General features: G+C 38.2%; 2 protein-coding genes across 10 annotated transcripts in view; one reads left to right on the top strand and one right to left on the bottom strand.

Annotated features, from left to right (window-relative positions):
- The first annotated feature begins 634 nt into the window (after positions 1-634).
- Positions 635-19517, top strand: sec24d (SEC24 homolog D, COPII coat complex component). 2 transcript variants are annotated; one of them, XM_032583030.1, is made up of 23 exons: positions 635-763; positions 2709-2896; positions 4117-4219; positions 4440-4573; positions 4657-5076; positions 5706-5833; positions 6025-6136; positions 6798-6925; positions 7827-7965; positions 8076-8191; positions 9233-9357; positions 11341-11532; positions 11682-11775; positions 12512-12628; positions 12735-12905; positions 14079-14175; positions 14259-14404; positions 14486-14624; positions 15091-15209; positions 15293-15472; positions 15553-15747; positions 15946-16035; positions 17101-19517. In XM_032583030.1, exons 2-23 carry the CDS (start codon positions 2746-2748, stop codon positions 17239-17241), a joined length of 3237 nt encoding a protein of 1078 aa, XP_032438921.1. In that variant the 5' UTR covers positions 635-763; positions 2709-2745; the 3' UTR covers positions 17242-19517. The 2 variants fall into 2 exon arrangements, with proteins under 2 accessions (XP_032438921.1, XP_032438922.1); XM_032583031.1 differs by having other exon boundaries at positions 5712-5833.
- A 552-nt stretch (positions 19518-20069) lies between these two features.
- Positions 20070-23619, bottom strand: part of kcnip4a (potassium voltage-gated channel interacting protein 4a) — a 147045-nt gene continuing 143495 nt past the window's right edge. For all 8 annotated transcript variants that reach the window (XM_032583040.1, XM_032583033.1, XM_032583037.1 and 5 more), the window contains 3 exons: positions 22802-22906; positions 22602-22664; positions 20070-22502 (listed from right to left, as the gene is read on the bottom strand). In XM_032583040.1, coding sequence (XP_032438931.1) covers positions 22455-22502; positions 22602-22664; positions 22802-22906 — 216 coding nt within the window. In that variant the 3' untranslated portion in view covers positions 20070-22454. The remainder of the gene's footprint in view (positions 22503-22601; positions 22665-22801; positions 22907-23619) is intronic.

Here is a 23619-nt window from a genome sequence, read left to right on the forward strand (position 1 = left end):
ACATAAGTACAGATTGATTTATTAATAGATACTAACCTGCATCTGCACTAAAGGTGAATGGTGCACAAAATTAGCAAAAGTAGCATTATTTCAACTCTACCTGTAAACGACCAGGGGATTTTTTGTTAAAATTAGTTTAAATATGTCTAATAAATGAATTTATTTGATAATTACCATAGTAAAACAAAAACAACTACGTATGAAATTTGAACGTTTTTAAGAAGATTTAATACATAATAAATCAAAAATGTTTACTTAGCATAATAAATAAACCTGAAAACTAGTTTAAGTACAAGGTAGGTAGGCTGTTGAGGTGATGAAACGCTCACTGTGCTGACGTGTATGGGTTCCCTCAGTTCCACGCATGCGCACACCAGAAGCTCAGTCTGTAAAGTTAGCTCGACTGCTTCACACAAAAACGAAAGTTAGACGGCGAACTCTTCAGAGTAAAAATTACTATCAGATTATGATAAAGTGTCCGTATCTAAAGACACTAGATGAATTTTACTTGGCTGTAAACTGTTGATTTGAGACAGGTTCAGTGTGATTCTTTGAGAAAACGACGTCGAGTTTACTTTAATTCCCTCGTGCGAGAGCGTGTCTTCCTCATTAGTGCTTTTATTTTGAAAAGCTTTCACGCCCCGTAAAGATGGCTGGTTTGTCGTCGTCACGGCAGCGGAGCGACCCGGTGCTCTGTCGAGTTTGACGTGGCACTCCGATTTTCTCAGAGAAGAAGAGGATCTCTCTCTGCCCCGCTGTTCAGGTAAATAACACAAACCAGGAATGGTGACACCATTACAGCTCAAATGAATAATATTTCGTCCTCAGGTAACATTTAATTTGAAAGCGTGTGCTCACAGCTGGAAACTTTGCAGCGCTTTCCGGTTACTCGCAAAGATGCCTTAGTAACAATGTGATGTCATGTTTTTTATAAAACATATATAAAGGTCAATGTTATAAAAGTACAATTCCATCTACAAAATGGTAAACATGCTCGGTAAATTGCGTTTTGATTAATGAAGAGTTGTAACGCCTTTTTTCGCCCCTTTCTTTCGTTTTTTTTACTCATCATAACGGACTTTGACGTGGCAATTTTCGGAAGTTGCGCAGTCTTCCAAATACAGAGCCTCAAACCCCACCAAAACTGTCACAATGTACATGTTAAATAGGTCGAATTGTGTTTAAAATAGCATATTTCCGGGGTTTAAAAGCATTAGATGAAGTTGTTAATACGCAGCTGTTGCTCAATGGCCCAGCTGTGCCCAGTGGCTGGTTTTTAAAAAGTTAATTATAGCTGCAGCGTTATAATCTTTCTGTTTGAATACGTAGATTTAGTTGAAACTTATCCACTCACGATTTTTAAATTGCAAAATCCCGTACAAATATTGTGATGTGTTTGTGTTGTAATTTATGCATCGAGCCTGTGCACTAAAAAACCCAACAGCACATGTTAATTTTTCACTTTAAAACTATATAGTCACTTCCATTCATTAACTGTAGGTCTACTCGCATATTATTTTTTTTGTCTTAATTCATTTGAGATAATTTGTAATTCTGCTTGATTTGCTTAGAGTTCACCATAATCTGATTAAGATTAATACAGTTTTTATTGATTACAGCTGATTGTGTTCTAATAAACCAGTTATTAGTAATGGTATTATAACGTTTTTTCCAGAGTAATCTTAATTACATTTCCAATCTCAAATTGCAGTAGATATGGCAATTGTTAAAACAACACCATGAAACGATGCTGACTCCGTTCTTATCTGGGACCTCCCACAGCAGTGAACGCTAAGCTTTTTTGCATATTTTTTAAATGCTAGTGGAGTTTAAACCCACATAGGACTATCTTCTCTAATCTTGAGAAAATGTGTACAGGTCTGTGAAATAGTTGTTTATATTCACTAGGCACACCCATGCCTGATTACTGCCATACTTGTGAAATCAATGATGCCGAACCTATCTGACAGCACGAAGTAGGCTAAAAGTTATTGAAAATCAACAATAATTCCCTAATCTAAGAAATAAGATCAGTTTCAAACAAAGTCATTAGTGTCTATAAAAAAAAAGGATTAGAAAGGAATTTCGAAAGCTTTCAGCCTCACAGTGAAAGACTGTAGACCTACTGTACGTCTGCTAAAAGTTCACTTGTGAAGGTATTTTCAGAGTCTTCACAATATGTTGTAGAAGTTATTTAAGCTTTGAAACATATTTTCAATTTGGATCAAATAAATAAAACATAAACTGTTGTCCTAAATGAACCAAGCTGGTACATCTAGTTTTCTTCCCTTAAATGTATTTTCTTATTTAATTTTTATTTATTTTAATTGTTTAAATAAAAACTTCTTTTTAGGTTAATAAAAGTATGTTTAAATTAAGCAGTGACAGTCGGTTTTGAATAAGCATTAAAGCATACACTTTATGCTTTAATGCATGAAGTGCTAAAGAGTCAACACTTTAATTGTTTGATTTGATTTTAGTTGAACTTACTGGGTTTTACAGTGTGGTGTTCTAAAGCAATGCTGCTTTATCTGTCAGGAAGTAAAGTCAAAGGTCTGCCACACATGGTTGATAACAGAATGAGGTCAAATCTCAGCTGAGGCTCACGTTGCTTGTTTACGTTTGGTTCACGCAAAATACAAAATTAAATGAGCATCCACAAAGAACTAATTCATGTATTTTATAAACTTTATGTTTTACCATTCCAGCTTGGTATGAGCAGACAGTGACAGCCGTCCCATCAGAATGAGCCAACAGGGTTACGTAGCTGCGCCCCCATACTCCCAGGCCCAGCCGGGAATAGGGGGGTACCAAGGTGGATTTGGAGCTCCCCCTGCCCAGCCCCTCTATGGACATTATGGAGGACCACCTCAGGGATTTAATGCTCCACCAGCAGGTACGATCACATTTACAAAAGAATGCTAAATGAGATGTTGTTTAAGTTTGTGTGAATAGAATCTGCTCAATCCAGCTCATGTTGTCAATATTTTATTGAAATATTTCATTTTTTCCCACTGCGTGCAAGTTTTCCTGTCCCATTAAATCACTGCTGCAACCAGCTATTATGTACAGAATTATTCAGACATTTTCCCAATTTAAATGCTACTGCAAAAAGCTTTATTCCTACCTTTGAAATGTTATCAGTGACACAAAACTAACACTGCATCAGTGCTGAGGCTGAACGGTTATGAATACTTTTGCAAAGCACTGTATGTATGTACATCTTCTTTTAGTTTCTCCCTTTTGCCACTGCCAGTGCCAAAAGGATCATGAAGATGATCCACAGTGGATCATCTTCATCTCTTTCTAGCTGTGAAATGACATTGACTGAAAACATCAGCAGACTTGTTGACCTGTTTATTTCTCTGCTGACAACTCACCAAGTGATGTTGCTCTGCACTGATTTGCATGTAAAGTGGGTAACAGAGATCTGATCACACAAGACAGCTTCTAATGTCAGCTATGAGTGGTCTTGCTTAGCCCTGTCTACATTTCTCTTAGTCAGCCAGTGTGCATGTTAATCTCAAACCTCAACACAGACAGCGATTCATGTGTGAATTTACACTGGATTGGATGTTTGCAATAGTCTAGTCTAAACTAGTCTCAACCCACTCGCATAGGCATCCTTGTATTTCTCCCTGTTAATTTTAAAATAATTTTGTTTATGTTTTTATAAACCATTACATAAGTTAACAGCTTCTTACTCAACAAATCTCCTGACTTTACAAACTTCTAGGTGAAAAGCATCTGTTTCCCAGCCACAGGAAAAAGTGTCAGAGCTGGACATACATTTTAGGATCTCTCTAATACTGTCAAGCTTTGTTTAAAGAGTCATTCCATGAAATAATTTCACTTTGCAGGGTGTTTTAATAATTTTTCAAACATAATCCTGTCATTTTCCTCTGCCACATCTCTCTACAGATATTCCATCACTATATCCATGAACCTTCTCTGTTGTCTTTCTTTTTTTCTTGTCAGATTTAACATCTTTTGTCCAATACATCAACATACCTCCAATTCACATACCAAAACCATCTAAGTGTTGCTTCCTCCAAGCTTGATAATATGTATTTATGTAATACATAGCAGCAAAAGAACATCTGTTATTCATTGCAGGTATGATGAAGTCACCACCTACATCGCCTGCAGGAATGCCACCGTCTCCTGTATCCAGTCAGTACAATCCAAGTGTGCAGCAGAACGGTGCTCATCCCCAAAGGTAAATTTCTTGGAACAGCAGCTGGATAGAAAGGAAAATCATAACATTTGACTACGGTATAAAACATTGACATTACACCATAAAAGGTCATGAGCACAAATACTTTCAAATATTACTTTAAGACTACTACTGACAAAATACCTTAGGTAGGAGGTATTCTGTCATTAGGAGAACCCACTGAATCAGTTTTATTTAATTCATCTGTTCTAACATTCCACAGGTATGCCTCTCCATCAGCTGCCTCTCCTCCCTATGGTCAGCCTTCACACTCTGTGTACAACAGCATGGCATCGCCTGCCCCTCCAACGCAGCAGCTTGCTAATCAGATGAGTGCTATGAACCTGGGCAGCTATGGTAAAGTTGTTGTTTACTGATGCTTCAGTTTTACATTATCTTTAACACCTGACATATCTTAATGTTTTGCCTTGTCCTCAAAGCTCCAGGTGCCATGCAGAGCCAACCCCTTCCTCCAACAAGCTCTGTTGCCCAGCAACATTTCCAGACACCAGCTCCAGCAATGGGTCAGCCACAGATGCATCCAGCCCCACAGGCACCACACATGGCCTCTCAGAATCAGATGTCTCCGCCACAGTCACCCCTTACAAATATGCTGGCATCAGGACAACCAACGGGAGGACAGTCGATGGCTGGGCCACCAATGGGAGGACAGTCGATGGCTGGGCCACCAATGGGAGGACAGTCGATGGCTGGGCCGCCAATGGGAGGACAGTCGATGACTGGGCCGCCAATGGCAGGCATGAACATGCCTTTTCCTGGACCTCCACCTTCAGGCCAAGGAGCTTTCCAGCAACATGGTACAGGACCCGCTGCTCCGTCAGGTTACCCACAGCAATCAGGTAAAAAGCTTGCAATGACTTTCACAGCAGGGTTTTTTGTTGTATTAAATGATATATTTTTCACATGCATTATATTAATTTTATATTTATTCACTATAATGTCAGAACTAAGAATCAAACCCTTTATAGGACAGAACATACAGTCTTCCTACACTTAGACCCTCTAATCACTTTACATCACTGACTCTGAAGTATAAAGTACACCGGTGAAAGAAAAACCTGGTTTTGATTTGTTAAGACTTAAAATGTTAACATGCAGATAAAGATTTTAAAAACATACAACATGTAAAATCTTCCCATTAAAAATGGAGCAGAATATTAGTCTGCATAGTTCTAGAGTTAGACGGAGCAAGAAGTTCCTACCATGGCCTCCTGGAGGTAGCAAATCTTTGTCTGTGGTTCTGCATTCAGGAGCTTGGTAGCAGGGGTGGAAACTTATCCATGATGTCTGTTTACCACTATGAATTGGTCTCCAGAGAATCTTAAGCAGGATTGGCAACATTGGACTCATTCCAAGTCTTCATAAGCCATAAGAAAAATTAAAATATTAATCAAAGGCAAATGTTTTGAGTATAACTTAAAAAAATTTTCTTTGATTCTTTATTCTGATTATGATGCATTTCTTAAAGTTGCAGGTCAGTTTGGGGGACTCATGTCTGGACCCCAGCCAGGCATGTCAGGGGGCTTTCCTGGAACTCCAGGAGGACTTGCTGGTCCCCCTCAAAAGAAACTGGATCCTGATTCTATACCGAGCACGGTGAGTGTGCATAAACTACACCTGCTGTATTACAATATTTTCTGCTGTAGTTGTTCATTCTGACCCAAATGTTTGTTTTGTTGGCAAATCCATAAACAATCTCTCTTTAATTTCATATGCGTGTTTGTTCTACTCTCAAATTCTGAAGGATTATCAAGTAAACTTTTTTACTCCAACCTTTCTGCTTTTAGACCCAGGTTATTGAGGATGACAAAGCGAGGCTGGGAGGACATGTCTTTAGCACAAACATGAGAGGACAGGTCCCACCTCTTGTCACCACTGACTTCACAGTTCAGGATCAAGGTACTAATATTTCTGATCTGAAACAATCCTAAATGACTATTCAGTTAACTGGTATTGGTTTGTGTTTTATTCATACATTGTTAATTCAGTGGCAAGTTTCAATGGTTGCTTCAAATGCTTCACAATTGAGGGAAACTTTTGTCAGGGTTTGTGAGGCTCTCTGACACAGAAGACAAGCTCCTGTGATTGGCTTGTTTGCAGCTCCATTTGATCTACTGGCTGGATTATATGAATATGAAGTATATCCCACATTGTCCAACATACCCAATATAATTGGCTTGTTATTTTTGGTTGATGTGTCTGAGCTTCGGTTGAAAGTGATCCTCAAAGCAGTAATCTTAAAAATCTTTCATTTAATGCAGAAATGGGAGCTATCAGGTCAACCAATAGGAATGTATTCAATATGAACATTTGTTCTTAGTTTTAAGTATCATAACTACCAGAAATACATTTCTTCTCTTTCCCTTTTAGAGCAACAGCAGTGTTTGATTTAAGATGGATTTTATTATGCTATGAAATATAATTTTTAATACATTTTCAATGTCTGGATAAGTTGCAACATTACTTTGACAGTGATAAATAGATTATATACAATTAGAACAAAAGTGTTTCTCATTTTGATGTGTCCAATGATATTGAAATGTTGTTTTGTTGACTTCAGGGAACGCCAGTCCAAGATTTATACGCTGCACGACTTACTCACTGCCCTGCACCGCTGAGCTGGCCAAACAGTGCCAAGTGCCTCTCGCTTCCATCATTAAACCATTTGCAAAGTTGCCAAAAAATGAGGTAAGCTTCATTTTTACTCAGACCATCACACAGAGAAGGAAGATAAGATTACAGCAATGTTTTGATGTTAGTCAAGCGTTTATTCAACACTTGGATGGTTCTTTTGTTGTACTGTTTTGTCTGTCTACAAAAGAAATTTACTTTTTCTTTTGCAATGCAGCATGAACTCTAAATTATGCAGAGTTCAGGAAAGCTGTTTATATCTATCTGCTTGTAGTGGCATTTACACTTGGTTTTATTCAATTAGTGAACACAATAATTACCATATGCCTGAATTTCACTTATTTTTTTTTTTTAAAGAAATTGTCATTGTTCTGAAGGACTTAATTTGTCCTTTGAATAACCTCCTATAGATGATTATTGGAAGAAGAATACTCACTTAGATATTTTCCACCTCCACTCACTCTGTCCCAGATGCTACATGGCCTTTTTAGGAAATGTTACCTCTCCTCATCTGGCTTTTAGACCTAGCACTTAGCGATAGATCTGCTGGGGCAAATAAAAAACAAATGTGGTTTAGACAAAAAGTCTCAAAGGTGATATTTTCTCCTCACTTATTGAGCACATTGCATTTGGACATAGCTCAAAAATCATCTTACCGGGCATAAGAGTTACTTTGTGCAACTGGTTTTAATATGTGAATCTAGAAAACGCCTGTAGAATACAAAACTCTTTCAAATATTGTAGTTCTAGTAGTAAACTATTTTCTTAACATAATTTAAAGCAACGTTTAGTTTCTCATGCATAAAAGAATCACTGGAAAACTCTTCAGTAGATATGAAGATGGCAGAGTGCCTTGCAAAAGAATCCATGACCTTTGAACTTTTTACATTACAACCAAAAACTTTAATATATGGCAACCTTGTAGGACATCTTTTAACAGGTTTCTTCTATTGTTCAGACTCCTCTGTATGTTGTGAACCATGGTGAGACGGGCCCAATACGCTGCAATCGATGTAAGGCCTACATGTGCCCCTACATGCAGTTCATCGACGGCGGTCGTCGCTATCAGTGTAGTTTCTGCAACTGTGTCAGTGAAGGTATAGCATGAAGAAAATGAGACTGTGTTAAATTCTGTTAATATAATGAGGAGTGAAATAATATATGAGAAAATTTTACATTAAGTGTTATTCTTTGCTTTCTCGTCAAGTGCCAGTCTTCTACTTTCAACACCTGGACCACATGGGCCGTAGAGTGGACTTCTATGAGAGGCCTGAGCTTTCCCAGGGATCCTATGAGTTTGTTGCCACGCTTGATTATTGCAAGGTAAACTACAAGAACAGATCTGGCTGCAGTTATCCTGTTTACAAAATGCTGACTTCAAATGATCTGATTAATACAGACAAATAACTACATTTATCAGCTCAGTTCCTGTTTATGGCAATAATTATAAACACCACGGTTGGATCCGACCATAAGAGCTTCAATACTGTGCGCAAGATTTTCCAGAGACTGTTATTCATTGTACAAATTAGTCTGGCAAGGACATATGGTTGGACAAAAGTCTTGAGCACACCGAAAACAGAGGACAATGGGGAGACGGTGATGTAAATTAATTGTGTCCCCCATGAGGACATCTACTAATGTAAACAACATGAGAGGTTTCAACTTAGTCACTCCACTGATCTATCTTTATTCTGCTTACAACAAATGAAACAAAGCAATCAGAGTTAAACCTTTCAAACACAAGTACAACTCTAGTGTTTTACAGATCTAAAACAAAATGTGGACATGGATCTTTTTTTATTTGCAAATATAAGTCTGACAATTCTGACATCCATATTTATTCAGCCCCCTTCCTTTGATGTTGCTAAATAAAACCTATTTTTTACCAATCATTTGCCTTCAGAAGTCACTTGATGGGTAAAATATGGAGGACCAAAACGGACAAAATTAAATAAATGCATCTTTAATAACTAAATGTACAATTAAATAAAGTTTAATTAAGTGCTTAAATTATTGCATATGTCATAAAATCATTAAAATGCAACCTTATTAAAGGTGATGCAGATAATTAATTAACTGTGTATTTATTTCATGATTCCTGTTCCAGCAGTGACACCATGAAATAATTTTATCTGTCAAACTCGCAAGTCAAGGAGCGGGGCTTACACTGATCTGTTTAACTCCATTAGTTAAACGGAGAATTGTCATGGAAACCGTTTTGTGACCACCTCTCTTTACGTATCAACTTAAGAAATTGTTACTGTGCGCTTATAGCAAGAGGAAATCACTTTTATATAATTTGTTGTCCACCTTTAGAGAATAAAAATATTGATCAACACAACTGCATTTTTCCCCTCGCAGAACAATAAGCCTCCCAATCCTCCTGCCTACATCTTCATGATTGATGTGTCCTACACCAATATCAAAAGCGGACTGGTCAAACTGGTATGTGATGAGCTCAAGAGTCTGCTGGAGAAGCTGCCCAGGTACAAATGATAATACTAACAACTGGTTTGTTTATTCCCAGCCGAGTAAATCAGTGCTACAATTCGCATCCAACATGTGACTAATTGGGGGGGAAAAAAGCACTTTTCTGATTTAAAAAAAAGACAAAACTGTTTGTTCTTTGAGTCAAGTGAAGGTTTCATAGTTTTGCTATCAGTGAAATGATAAAAAACAGAACTGCGTGAGCTTCATCCACCTTTTGCTGACATTTCGATTTATCTTTGAGAACAGCTTGCTCTTCTCCAGGTTACTCCTTACATGCTTCTTTAGTGCCAGCAACAATATCTCTGTTCTTTTTGCTGTCATGACTTTATAGCTTACATGACGGCAAATTCACACTGTGGATAAAAATCTGCCAGTTCAGTTTGACATGCTTTATGTTGGTCACCTGTTCTCCCAAATGTGTGCTGAATTAATATGGCATTCATTAAAAAGTCACATTAAAAAGCAAACCAAATGATGTAGTTTGAGGACCCAGCTGAACATCAGCTCTTCTGAAGTGATGTTCTAGGCTATAATGGAAGAGTTGTTAATGAGTCATACCTTTTCCTTTAATGTGAATGTGAATAATTTAAATAGAACTATATGGAAATAGCATTTGGCACTTGCAGTGTTGGCAAAGTATAATTTTCTTCTGTGTTGTGGTAAATATCAGTGGGTTTTTGTGGAATATCTGCAGACTCGCAGAATATCTGTAGACTGAGCCAACTCTAATGGTGAGATTAAGAGGTTCTTTATTCGTGTGTCGGTGAATCACAAATATAGCTCTCAAAAGAATCCAAACATCACCAAGCAAACCCCTCTTGGATCGTATTCCAGTCCTGCAGGGATGTTTATACTTGACTTGGAAGGTCTTCTTGTTAAACGAAACAAGGCCTGACAATGAAGCACAAAGATAAGCCAGGTTCTTGTCTAAACTGTTCTTCTGTTTTGCCTCATACAGCTAAAACCTTTTGATTCAGAGGTTTTCAAAGTCAGATTTAGTACGAATCCTCTTTTGTAATTTACAGTTCAGGTCTAGATGATTTCATAGTCTCGTAGACGTTCTATTATCGTTTTAACCGTTTTGTTGGACGGCATCACAAAAGTGTAATGAATTTTAAAAGTAAGAATTTAAGGTACAACTCTGAATTTATGATGGATTTTCTTAATTTACAGGGTCAGAAATACAAATACAAGTTTGAATAAAGCTCAAATATTTTGCTAAATATTTTCTAGCATGCTGCAGAGAAACCACTAACAACAAACTTCTATCTAGTATATTTGTAGAAGGATATTTGGTTATTCTATTGACAGTATTGGCAGCTCATGTAACTGTAATTACTGCTGTAATTAATCTCTCAATTTAGGAGCATCGGAAATCCACACAAATAAAAGGGTAACAGGAAGTTCTGAAAAAGAAAATCAAGAAGCAACAGTTGGAACTTGCCTTCAGTGTTGCCAAGCAACTAATTGTTTGTCTCCTTTCACCTTTGAGCTGGTTCTTCTGGAGTTCAGTCCAGTATGAAGGTTTTGGGCCAGGAGTTCCCGTCTCAGCTGTGTTGTAACATCCATTTGACTGTGGAGAAGACACACATGCTCCAGTTTATGAGTTTGATGGTTACCCATTGTTGGTGTGTCTGTTTATATTTGTATTTTTACCCTGTGTGGATCAGAGACTTGCAACCGGCTCTTATGACACTGCACCCTAACAAAAGAACAAATTATTAAACCTTGCATATTAACATTTGGATCTGAATTGTAGGTTTGCTATATCCAAGATATCCAGGTTAACAAATTTGTGTCTTCATGAGAGAAAATAACTTACTTTCCCCCAGAACTAATCCAGTTATTTGTTTTCTTAACTAATAGAATATTTCCTCTCCTTCATTCACTGCACCTGGCCTGATACTAGTTAAGGCCACCCTGAAGGAAACCTGATGCCCTTCTTAAAGTCTTCTATTGCTGTTTTTGGCTGATTCCAGGGAGGATGGAGCAGAGGCCTCAGCAATAAAAGTGGGCTTTGTTACTTATAACAAGGTGCTTCACTTCTACAACGTGAAGAGCGCTCTGGCCCAGCCGCAGATGATGGTGGTGTCAGACGTAGCCGAAATGTTCGTCCCGCTGCTCGATGGCTTTCTCGTGAATTACCAGGACTCCAGGGCCGTCATCTACAAGTAAGACACGTATTATAACATATCTCAAAAATGAGTGTCCGTGGACTGCAAGTTGGAAGCAAGCAAATGTCTCCATTGACTGTCCCCATTCAGTCAACAGGGCTGGCAGCTGTTGGCTTTGACCAGTTCTTAATCTCTCCTCTCTTCAGCCTCTTGGATCAGATCCCCGACATGTTTGCAGACACCAACGAAAGTGAGACGGTCTTCGCTCCTGTCATCCAGGCTGGAGTGGAGGCGTTTAAGGTTAGCAACAGTGTGACATGTGTCAGCATGTAGGGGGACACGGTGGCACTTCCTGTCATCATCCATGTCGTCATGCACTGCTTTGAGTTTATATGTAACCTGAAACGTGTTTCCATTTGTGTGTTGGGTTCTCAGAGGTCGAAGGATTCTGTTTTCTATATTTCTACTTCTCTGTGTAGAAGTAGAAATATGTGCTCTTGTAGGTCCCCTCCATGACTTATGGAAAACTTTAGTACTTAGAGCTTTCTCCCAGTCAATCTTCCTGTACTTCTGAATAGCACTGCATGCAGTCATTCAAACTTTATTAGCAGTCCATGGTTACACAAAGTAAAATTAGACAAACCAGAATACAAATAAAAAAATATCAATTCAAAATATAAAACCACAGGACAATAAAAACTAAAATCACACACAAACACTGAAACCAGTGTTTTTAGTGTTCATTGTTTCAGATTTATGGGACTACAGACCCTGACACTGGAGTCCACTTGGGCAAGCATTTTCTCAATCTATTGTTTGTGGTCAGTTAAAGCTAACAGACGGCTTGTTTCTCTGATGTAAGATCAGGGTTTATGGTTAACTTGAAGCAGTAGATGGAACACAATATTGCGGAACTAGAATATTTACATATCAGTTTGCCCACTTCTGGATTTTTTTGCACAGATTTTTGTTGCTACACAAACCAAATTGTGACAACCCTGTCAGATTTGCATGTAATCTGTTGTCGTCCTTCCAGGCAGCAGAATGCAGCGGGAAGCTCTTCATCTTCCACTCGTCCATGCCCACCGCTGAGGCTCCAGGGAAACTGAAGAACAGAGACGACAAAAAGCTGGTCAACACCGACAAGGAGAAAGTGAGCTCCTTTTTTAGATGAACTTTCTTTAAATGTCGGTTTATAACCTGCTCATTACGAGTCAACGATGTCTTACCCAACACTGATGGCCTTGTTTGTACAATAGACCCTTTTCCAGCCTCAGAAAGGAGTGTATGAGCAGCTGTCTAAAGACTGCGTGGCACAAGGATGCTGCGTTGATCTCTTCCTCTTCCCCAGCCAGTACCTTGATTTGGCCTCCATGGCCGATGTGCCTTCACACACCGGAGGCTCCGTCTACAAGTACAATAACTTCCAGGTAAAGAGCTCAGCCTCAACACTTCCAGGCTTGTTGCACAACAAGCTCTCAAGACACTGCAGAAACACAATTTGCAACTCTTATGGTTCTCTTCTGAGTCATTTTTATGATTACGTGAGCTGTCAAGTGTTACCTTATGCTCAAACAGGAGGAGGGATTGCTGCAAAGTAAAGAGCTGAATGGAAACAGCTGTGCTTCCTGAGATGGAAAACTAGCATTTGGCTGCTTTGTATTCTCACTAGAACCAAAGTGAAAGGCTTTTGATTAAAGTGGAACCCATTTAGTTTGATTGATATGGCCTTAAATTTCTTTTACAAATGGAATCGGTTTGTTCTCTGAAGTGCCTTGAGACGACATGTGCACTAAACTAATGAAATGAATAACTTTGTAATTTAAACAGATCTAGAAAAATGTCTAAATTATGCTACAAAAATATCTACATAATTCAGAGGAAATAATTCAAACCTCAAATAGTTCTGTAAAAGTAACCCACTTATGAAGACGATAAGCAGCAATCTTGTTAGTAAAACTGAATTCTCTAAAGCCACATATAAAATAATTGATTCTTGTTTTCGCAAGTCCAGATCTTTTATTTGTCTTCTGCCCTCTGGTGAAGTATCTAAGTATTACAAGTAGCAGAAGAGTTTTATTCAAGACGGTTATTCACTCACTGTGTAGGAAACAGAGTCCAGTTTTTAGATTGTGACAGAAAGTAAAATGTCAAAAAGATTATTTAAAAAAAATGTTAATAGTTACAGAACAAATAAACAATAAGGATTGTTTTCATAAACAACTGAAAAGATGTGCATTAATTCTGATGCTTAATTTATGCAGGGGTCCATAAAATATACCTTTAGAGCTTTCTTATTTAGTAGCTAGATTTAATTTGTAAAAACCGTAAAACATTTACACCTTGATTTATACTTGAACAAGAACATTTAAATAATAAAAATAAATTGTCACAGCATCTAACAAAGTCCTAAAAGATGTTTTCTATTTCTTGTACCCAGTTTTTTAAAGATAATATAAACATATTCTTCATGCAGAGTTTTATTAAGTCACAAAGTGAAATCTAAATTCCGCTGAGATGTCAGGATGTATTACTTTTACTAATTTCTCAGGCTGTTTAGCCGAACAAGACCAAATAGTGACAATAGTGCCATCTGCTGACAGGTGGCGACCGATGGGGAGCACTTCCTCAGAGACCTGAGGAAGGCTTTGCAGAAGAGCCTGGGATTCGATGCCGTAATGAGAGTCCGCACCAGTACAGGTAAAGAAAAGCAAACCTTTACGTCCTATTGTTAAAGTTGGCCACCAGATTTTTTGCACAGTGCCGTGTGTGTGATCCTCCAGGCTTCAGGGCCACAGACTTCTTCGGGGCCATTTACATGAACAACACCACAGACGTGGAGATGGCAGCTGTGGACTGCGACAAGGCTGTGACCGTGGAGTTCAAGCACGATGACACTCTCAGCGAGGAGTCGGGGGCTTTTATGCAGGTCCGCCTCTCAGAAACAAAATCCGCTTAATACATGGCGACGGATCCTGTTGAAAACATTTCATTGTTCTTTAATTCCCAGTGTGCTTTGCTGTACACCACCATCAGCGGTCAGCGACGCCTCCGCATCCACAACCTGAGCCTGAACTGCACCTCACAGCTGTCTGAGCTGTACAAGTGCTGCGAGACGGACTCGCTCATCAACTTTTTCGCCAAATCAGGTCAGCTCCTGTTTTAATGCTTAAAGTAGAAAAAAAGTGTCCTCTTAAGAGGGTTAAATATCCTAGTTGAACCCACAAAGGAGAAGCTGGTGCAGGCACACGCTGGCTCACCAGTCAGGAATGTGAAAACAGCTATTTGTGTCTGAATCACAAAAACGAGGACAAGGCATCGGATATCATTCAGGCAGACGAGACTCAAACAAAACATCTCGTCGTATGTGACACAGAGGTTTCCAAAACAATTCTTCAAACTTTATTAGTTTTATTTCTTACAGTTTCTGCTATATCAGCCTTTTTTGAAAGGTGATTGGAGCAAATTTACTGTAAATATTTCTACCTAGATGACAAGAATGTTCTTCTTTTCATTGAAATTGGAGTAAATGTGAAGGAACACTGAACTTATGTCTTAAAGGTCATTTTTAAAGAATTGCATAAGTGTTTAAAAGTTCAGCCTTACTGCTTCCAGCTTACCGTGCCATACTGAACCAGCCTGTGAAGAACGTGAGGGACATCCTGGTCAACCAGACGGCCCACATGCTGGCCTGCTACAGGAAGAACTGCGCCAGCCCATCAGCTGCAAGCCAGGTCGGAGAAATAAAGAAAAAACATTTAGCGATTCTCATTTTAGCATAAAAAGCTCCTGTTTAACTGTATTTTTCTGTATGCAGCTGATCCTGCCTGATTCCATGAAAGTGTTCCCAGTCTACATGAACAGCCTGATGAAAACTGCTCCACTAGTGGGCAGCACTGAGCTTTCCACAGACGACAGGGCCCACCAGCGGCTGTCCGTCATGGCTATGGGGGTGGAGGACAGCCAGCTGCAGCTCTACCCACGCCTCATCCCGCTGGTAGGTGCAGGCAGACAAACCGTGCATGGTCAGCGGTTCTTTGATCAAAACGTCAGCGAACCATGCTTCCTGTCTCCCAGCACAACATGGACGTTGGCAGCGAGGCGGTGCCCGATCCGGTCCGCTGCTCTGAGGAACGCCTCTCAGACTCCGGCCTGTTTCTGCTGGAGAACGGGCACTCCATCTTTCTGTGGCTGGGCCAAGCGAGCCCGCCGGATCTGATCCAGAGCCTCTTCAACGCGCCCTCGCTCGCCCATTTGCAGCAAGAACACATGGTGAGAAGTCATCTCATTACACACAGGATGAAACAGTTTGTCTCTTTAGTCTCCAGATGAATTTAATGGGAATTAGAACGACTGGGTGTGTTAATGTGGCCTAGAATCACAAATGCCACTTCTTCTGCTCTTGTAACCATTAGCTGAATCAATATTACAAACCTTTGCTTTAAACTTTAACCTTCTTTGTGTGGTTAGTTCACGCTGCCAGAGCTGGACAACCCGCTGTCAAAGAAGGTCCGAGCCATCATCAGTGAGCTGCTGGAGCAAAGGCCAAACTCTATGAAGGTAACAACTAAAACAACAACAAGCTGCTTTCAAAGGAGGAGATAAAGAATAAAATATACACTTTAAAATGATAAAACAGCAACCTACAAGAAGAGATCATACATGTAAAGTGGAAGGAAAATAATTTGTAGTTTCCATGTTTTTTGACAATACATGCTAGTAATATGTGTTCAACCCAAGATACTTTAGTAGAAACACCTTGAGCTTGAAATGAACCTCAGAGCTTTAAGAGAATGAAATGTCTGCCCATTCTTTGCAACATAACTAAATATGATTAGATGGACAGGATAATGATTTGAAAGTCTTGCCTCCGATTCTAAATTTCCATTTAAGTCTGGACTTTGACTGGGCCACACAAACACTTTGATCTAAGCCATTCCATTTTAGCAGTGAGTTTGGAGTTGTCCTGCTATAATGAGGACCTCCAGCCCATCTCAAATCTTCTGGAGCCTCTTAACAGGTTTTCTTTTTGTTTCGCTATAAATTGTTCAAAGCATATATTATTTTAGAACCAAACCCTTCTTCAAATGTCTGCATAAGTTTGTGTTTACATTACCTACCGCTGGATTCCAATTACTAATTAGACAACTGGTTACACGGACCTAATTTTTGGGGATAGATACAAATGCACACAGATTTTCAGATATTTTTAGAAGTTAAATCATACATATTTTTTCTTCTACTTCACAATCATCTACCATTGTGTTATAGATTGAATTTTGCGATTGTAATGTGACAAAAGTTCATTTGTAAGGCGGTGTATAGTGTCAGTATTAGTGAGAAACATGTAGATGTAAAGTAAAATAAATAAACTACACAGTTTCTAGAATATTAGTTTAAAAAATCATGTAGAATTAATCCTGTACTACTCTGCCACATAAAATCCCAGTAAAATAAGGGGAAGTGAGAAAATCGTAACAGTATGAATAAGTTACAAACTACTGTGAAGTGACGACCACAGCAGAGGCTCCTCTCCTCAAGTTTACCTGGAGTTCTTACATCATCATGAAGTTTCCAGCTCCTTCACAAACTGCAAACTTGTAACATTTCTCTCCTCCTGCTCAGCTGCAGATCGTGAGGCAGAGAGACAAACCGGAGATGTTGTTCCGTCAGTTCCTGGTGGAGGACAAAGGCCTGCACGGCGGCGCCTCCTACATGGACTTCCTGTGCTACGTTCACCGGGAAATCAGGCAGCTGCTCACCTAAGCTGACACACCTGGCCTCAGAACATTTCAGATGATCCACAACAAATTTCTAAGAGATATGAATGATAACGTGACTGCAGACAGCCTTCATGAAGCCCAGAGCCCAAAGCTGCCTCTGGGATGGTTTGATGTGCAAATAACATCTTTTCATTAAGAACTTGCAGTAAATGAGGATCTAAAATCAACTTGGGCCTCAGCAATACATAATCCAGTCTAATTTCATTACTTTGTAAATTATTTTCTGGAAAAGACAAAGGGTTATTTGTGTAGACATTCTGTGTTAATCTTCCAAGAAGAAGTATTTAAGTTGTTATTTTTCAAACAATAAATACTCAATGTTTAAATGGCTTTTAGATGTTTATCATGTTTACTTTATCATCTAACTGGAAAGTGCTTTACAGTAACCAGATGAAAAACTCAAAAATGTAAGGATGACAGCAAAAAAAAAAAAGCTTCTGGCTGCAGGAGCTGAAATTCTGTCCTGCTTTTACGCCAGGAGTGACTCAAAGTGTTCGATTCTCACGCGCTTCCTCTGAAAGTCGCATTCTTTGTCCATTTATGGCTGAGCTTCCATGCGACCTGCAGCGATGCAGAAAGAGCTTTGTTTTGCTGTTCTGAGCTCACGACGAAGCGAACGCAGCTGTCGCTCGGCAGCAAACAAGGGCAGGAGGAGAAAAGACATTTCTTCTCTCCTCTCCCCTCAAGTCCTTGAGCTGCTGCTGCTGAAAGGGAAAACATCTAGTGAGACAAAAGACTGGATGGCTGGAAGACATCAAAAAGATTTTTAATTTGTTCCTGTCATGAGTTGCACATTTTTATAGAAAGTTAATTTAAAACCAAATTAAAAACAGTCGAACTTATCCAATAAATGCAAAATCAAATGTAGCCAAAGTGTCAGCCTACCTTCAGTGTATAGATCCATTAAATCTATGTAGAAATAGCTTTCAGTACTGTATCATCTCACTGTATTGCATTTTTTGCTATTCAAGATATTATCCTGCCCTGTGTTGATGCAGCCAGTATATTCGTTCTTTTTTTGTATTTACACAAAATTACCAAATGCCTTAAGTTGATTTATATGTTAATATTTCTGCCAGAGAGGTAAATGACCAGCAGTTGTGTCACATTAGTTTGTATGCAAACTTATCTCAGGTGATTTCTGTCCATTTCAAGTTGAAAGCAGTGATTTGGTTTGAGCTGGAATGATGGAGTGACTCAACGGTCTTTGACGCTCGTTCTGTTTCCTGACTGTAAACAACTTTTTGTTTTTGGTAATTAAACTTTTGACTGAAACAGTTTCGCTCATTTGTTTCTTTACAGTCACTACAGTAAAGAAATTAGGATATCGTCAAAAATTAAATTCAAGTAGTAATACTCATTTAGATTCATTGCACACGCTGATATTCTACTTCTGGTCATTTTGATGATTTACAACTAATAAAATTTTTTTTTATCTTTAATATTTAGAATATTGAATAAGATCAAGATGTTTTAATACAAAAATGTTCTGTCTAGAAACATTATGGGGAAAACAGCCGACTTGACAGGCATTGACACACTACACAAGGAGTTTAAGTCACAAAATGTCAAGCGTCTGGCTGTCCATAAGGTGGATATGTACAGATAATGAACCACAACCATTCAAACAGCTGAAATCCTCGAATATCTGAGGTCTTCTCTTGAAATGCTTATAACTGCCCATTTCACAAATTATTAGGGACAAATGATTTGCTAGTGAAAGCTGATTTTTAAAGTAAACGTTTTTAATTAATTAGAGAAAAACACATCTCATTAGTTTGTATTTAAATAAATAAAAAAAATAAAATTATGACCATGAAAATAAACTGCAGGCATTGGAAAACATTTGAACGACCTTAGCACCGTGAGTCTTAATTTCCGTGTGTGATAACCTGTTGCTACCACAAGGGGGCATGAGCTGATCTTTATTTAGTTTGAAGCAACTCTCAGCTGCTTTTTAACCCGAAAATCAAAAATGTGTTAATATAATTTTAATTAAATGAATAACTTTTTATTCTGTAAACGGAGATGAACCCTTCACATGACATGATCTCTACTTCATGGACGATTCTTATTTTCACACAGTGGAAAATAACAAGTGGTCAGAAAATAATCAATGACAAGCTATGATATTTAAAATGGTGAATCCAATAAAATCAATGTTGACCAACTCAATGCAACTAAACCTTGTTCTCTGTTGTGACAAAACCTCCAACAATCAGTGGCTCACATCAGTAAATAAATTAAAATAATATAAATGTTACTATTTAAACTCAATAAAAAAACCAAAAAGCTCAAAACCCTAAAAAATAAAGAAAAAAAATATTTTACTCTAAAGAAATGTATATGAAAATAATTCGTTTTTAATTTTAATACTTCAGGTCTAAAAAAATAAAGCTAAAATTTAAATACATTTAATAACTGTTTTAAAACTAAAACAAAAATAAAGATGACATCTTAAAAGTCAAAATTAAAATATACTAAAGTTCTTAAGTGTACCTGCATTTATAGATAGTTTGGAGTCTTTTTGATTTCAAATATCCAGGTTGTGTGAGAGAGAAACAACAGAAATATTGTCTAATGAAAACCAATCGGTACATATATAATGCTATAATGCCCAGACAAGTAGTTTCCATCCATCAGATTGTTACCCAGCATGCTTAGCTTTTTCCTCCATTTAGTGCCACTCACATCCTTCACTCAGGAACCAATCACGTTGATCCAGAGCCAGACGTTGCCCTGCAGGGAATGAAGGAGGGGAAAAAACTGCAAGAAACAACTTTGCAGACAACAAAGAAATAATGCATAAAATCTGAGATCACCCACCAAACTCCAGTGGTTTTTACTGTTAAAGCAGCAAATTACAAGAACAAGTCTGAAGACCTGGAATTCCTCAGAGAGCAAGTTTTCATTTAATACTGTACAGTTGACAATTGTTTTATACAATGACCATGACCTGGAGACGATGCTGCCGAGAACTCCTCTACATGAAAAGAAGAGTAAAAATCAAATAAAAACATGTTGATGCTTTACAAGAAATTTACATACATCATGTCAAAAAATACATCAAAAGCAGCTTATCCTCCCATTTCATTTTTATAAAGTTGCTGTCATCTCCCATGATACTTGCGGTAAAATCTTGCTACAGATGCAAATAAATTTGCTGCAACCTCCAGTAAAGATATCCAAAAGACCTTTAAATAGGTAGATTTATTTCATTTGCAATGTGGAAATTCTGTAGAAATGTCCTCACATTAAGGTTTGGATTCCTTGTAATGTTTTTCAAACTGGGAAAAGAATCTCTTAAAAATATGATCTTGGCAACTTTTTAAAGTCAAACTGAGTTTCTTAATTTGTAATAGAAGAGTATTATACCTCCTTAGGTATAAATATGGCATGACATATTAGCTGCTCTTCAACATGGGAATGACTTCATAAGACCTGATGTAGCCTGATATAGTTACAAGAAAAAACAATCACCCAAACCTGCCCATATGTACAGTTAGAGCAATAACCAAGAAATAACCAAGGTTATAATCTCTACAACCGTGGACGCTGTACAGATAGCATGTTTGTCTTACCATCAGAAATGTAAAGATGGTGTTTGTTAAACTCTACAGTAGTTTTAACTGGAAATGTGCACTTGGACCAGATGAGTCTAACCTTCTTTTTTATCCTTATTTATTTATTTATTATTTTTTTAGCAAAAACCACTCCAGGTGGTTCTGGTCTGCAGCTCAAGATGAATATCTGGGGGAACAAAACAAGCGCCTCTTTAAGCACAGCGGAGGATCTGTGATGCTGCGGGCATTTTTGTTTTCCACGGGCCTTGGAATGTTGTTAGAGTCTAAAGCATCTTGAACTATTTGAATTGCAAGAATGTGAGATTTAAAATTAGTGATGTACTGTAACAAAATGTGGCAGAAAGAATCAGTGGGAGTTTTTGATATGGTCATTATGGGCCTTTGCCCAGGAGAGCATTAGAAAGAGGGCGGACGAGTACATTAAGAAAATCTACTGTTTTTATCCGTCAGTTGTGCATTGAATAAGTTTTCTGATGTTTTTATGTAGATGGAGTCATTCTGTGGCTTAGTAGGCAACCCTACTTGTTGCTGAGGAGCAGAGAGATCAAGTCTGTTACTTTACATGGATAACTATGCCTGACTGGGAAATTTGAAGAAATTATCTCTTTGCAAACAGTAACCATCTAGTCTGGTCAAAAGTGCATGCTAAACACTTAAGTTACAGATTACAAACTCATTCAAAAACATCAGAGATGTTTAAATGATTTGAAAGCGTGATTCGCTCATCACAATAGGTTTACTTGTTTAAGAAGAGTTTCATATTTTAAAAGGTATAAAAGTTAAACAGCTGAAAAATCTTAAAACAGCTGGGCGTTTTGTACAAAAAGTAGATAGCCAAAAAAAAAAAATCATCAGGAGGAATAGGATCTTTAGAGTGTGAATAATTTACGGCATTCTTGGAATCAACATAGTCATGTTAAAGGCTCTATTTTGCAACATTTTCTGCTGTGAGATTGTGCTACTGCAATAAGAGAATAATTTATTTTAAGGCTTTATATACATCTTTACCAGGAGTACCAACAAATTTGTCCACGTCTGTACCCATGTGCTTAAGTTATGGTCCAACTTTGATATCGATACAATCCTTGTGTTGTCTAGTTGGCAAGTAAACATGAGCAGAATTGAGATATTTTCAAATAGACTTCTCATCTAATGTCATGTCTTTGAATGTACATCTTAAAATGGTACAACTTGGTTTTTTCCCTCTCTAAATTAAGAGTAAAATCACAGACCACACTTGTCTAAGTCAGGTAAGAACACTCTGGAACTTAGAGCAGGTTGTTCAACATTCCTAAAGCTGTGAGTCACAGGGATTTCACTTGGCAGTAAATAAAACAAGGCGGAAAATTTGAATTTAATGTGTGATTTTATTTTACCGCATTTTTAAATATTAATTTGAACCCTATTTTGATAACTTAAAACAAACGATGAATTCCAGAGTGTTCCCAACATGCTGCCTATTTCTACTTGTGGCCCAACAGCAATAATGAACAAGATTTTATCTATGGTCAAAAGTCTGCATAGCACACTGTACACAGTATGAGTCCAAGTCAGTAACTGGGCCATGCTAAAGATGATGTTCCTCTCCAAAGCTCCGGCTGGCGGCCAAAAGTTAGAGAACGTTTTCAAAGAGATGCATCGATCGCATGATGTTTTCATCCTGGGGATTATAAAAAAGAAAAGGGGAGACAATATGACGGACAACAGTGAGTTTAAGCCAACAGTAGTGAAAAGTCGGGGAGTGGGGGATCCAGCTTACATTTTGGCAACAGTCAATGAACTCGTCTATGGTTACCACACCGTCTTTATTTTTATCCATCTTCTGTTAGAAAGGGAGGATAGAAAAGATGAACAAAACAAACACACTAAAGGGGGGGGGGGGGGGGGGGGGGGGGGGGCTGATTTTTCAGAAACTATAAATACAGAAAAAAAAAAAACAAAACAAACAAAGACACTTGCCTGGAAGAATACTTCTACATGCTGACGAGGCGTCTCCTCTTTCAGGACGGGATATGTGCATTTACCCATCATGTCGTAGATAGCCTTCATGATGTCCAGCATTTCCTGTCATGCGCACACACAGACAAAGCCCTAAAATGTTAAACAAACAAAAAAAACAAGAACCTGGAAATAAAATTTAAACTCTAACACAAATTACTAAAACAGAGCCTTTTGTGGTTTTCCAAAGCAAATAAAAATTTGAGCATAAAAGTGGTCAAACTATGTTGCCTTACTGTGGTTTTACTTTCGTATGCAGCTTCTGTCAAACTATGTTTACAGCGGTGACTTAGTTTTCCTCAGTGTCTGAGCCAAATGAGTGATAAATAATACATCAGTGTAATGACTTCACTTCCAGCCACCACATGCGCCATTTGCTTGAAGTGACTTTTAAAGGCTAAATGATATGAGAGGGCTTTTTACTTAACTTCCTGCTTCTTCCTGAGAAAATCACCACAGAAATAGTCACCTTATGAACACGCATTCAAGTTTCTTCTTCACTATTTCTTGTATATTTATTGTCCTACTTATTGATGGCAGAGTTTGGTGTTCTATGTTCAACCTCATTGCATTTCTGCAACTTTTGTCTGTGTTCATGGGATTTAAAGCCCAAACACAGCTGCAAAGGAAAGGTTACAAAAAGTAGTGATGTGTCTTTTGAATCACCCTCCATTCAACTGAAATAAACTTTCCACATTAAAAGCATCAACAGTGATGCTGCTGAAGTATGCCCAGTGTGAAGGAGACTGTGGATTATTCAGACACTGTTCAAAGATGGG

Source organism: Xiphophorus hellerii, chromosome 14 (assembly GCF_003331165.1).
Source record: "Xiphophorus hellerii strain 12219 chromosome 14, Xiphophorus_hellerii-4.1, whole genome shotgun sequence".
Lineage (NCBI taxonomy): Eukaryota > Metazoa > Chordata > Actinopteri > Cyprinodontiformes > Poeciliidae > Xiphophorus > Xiphophorus hellerii.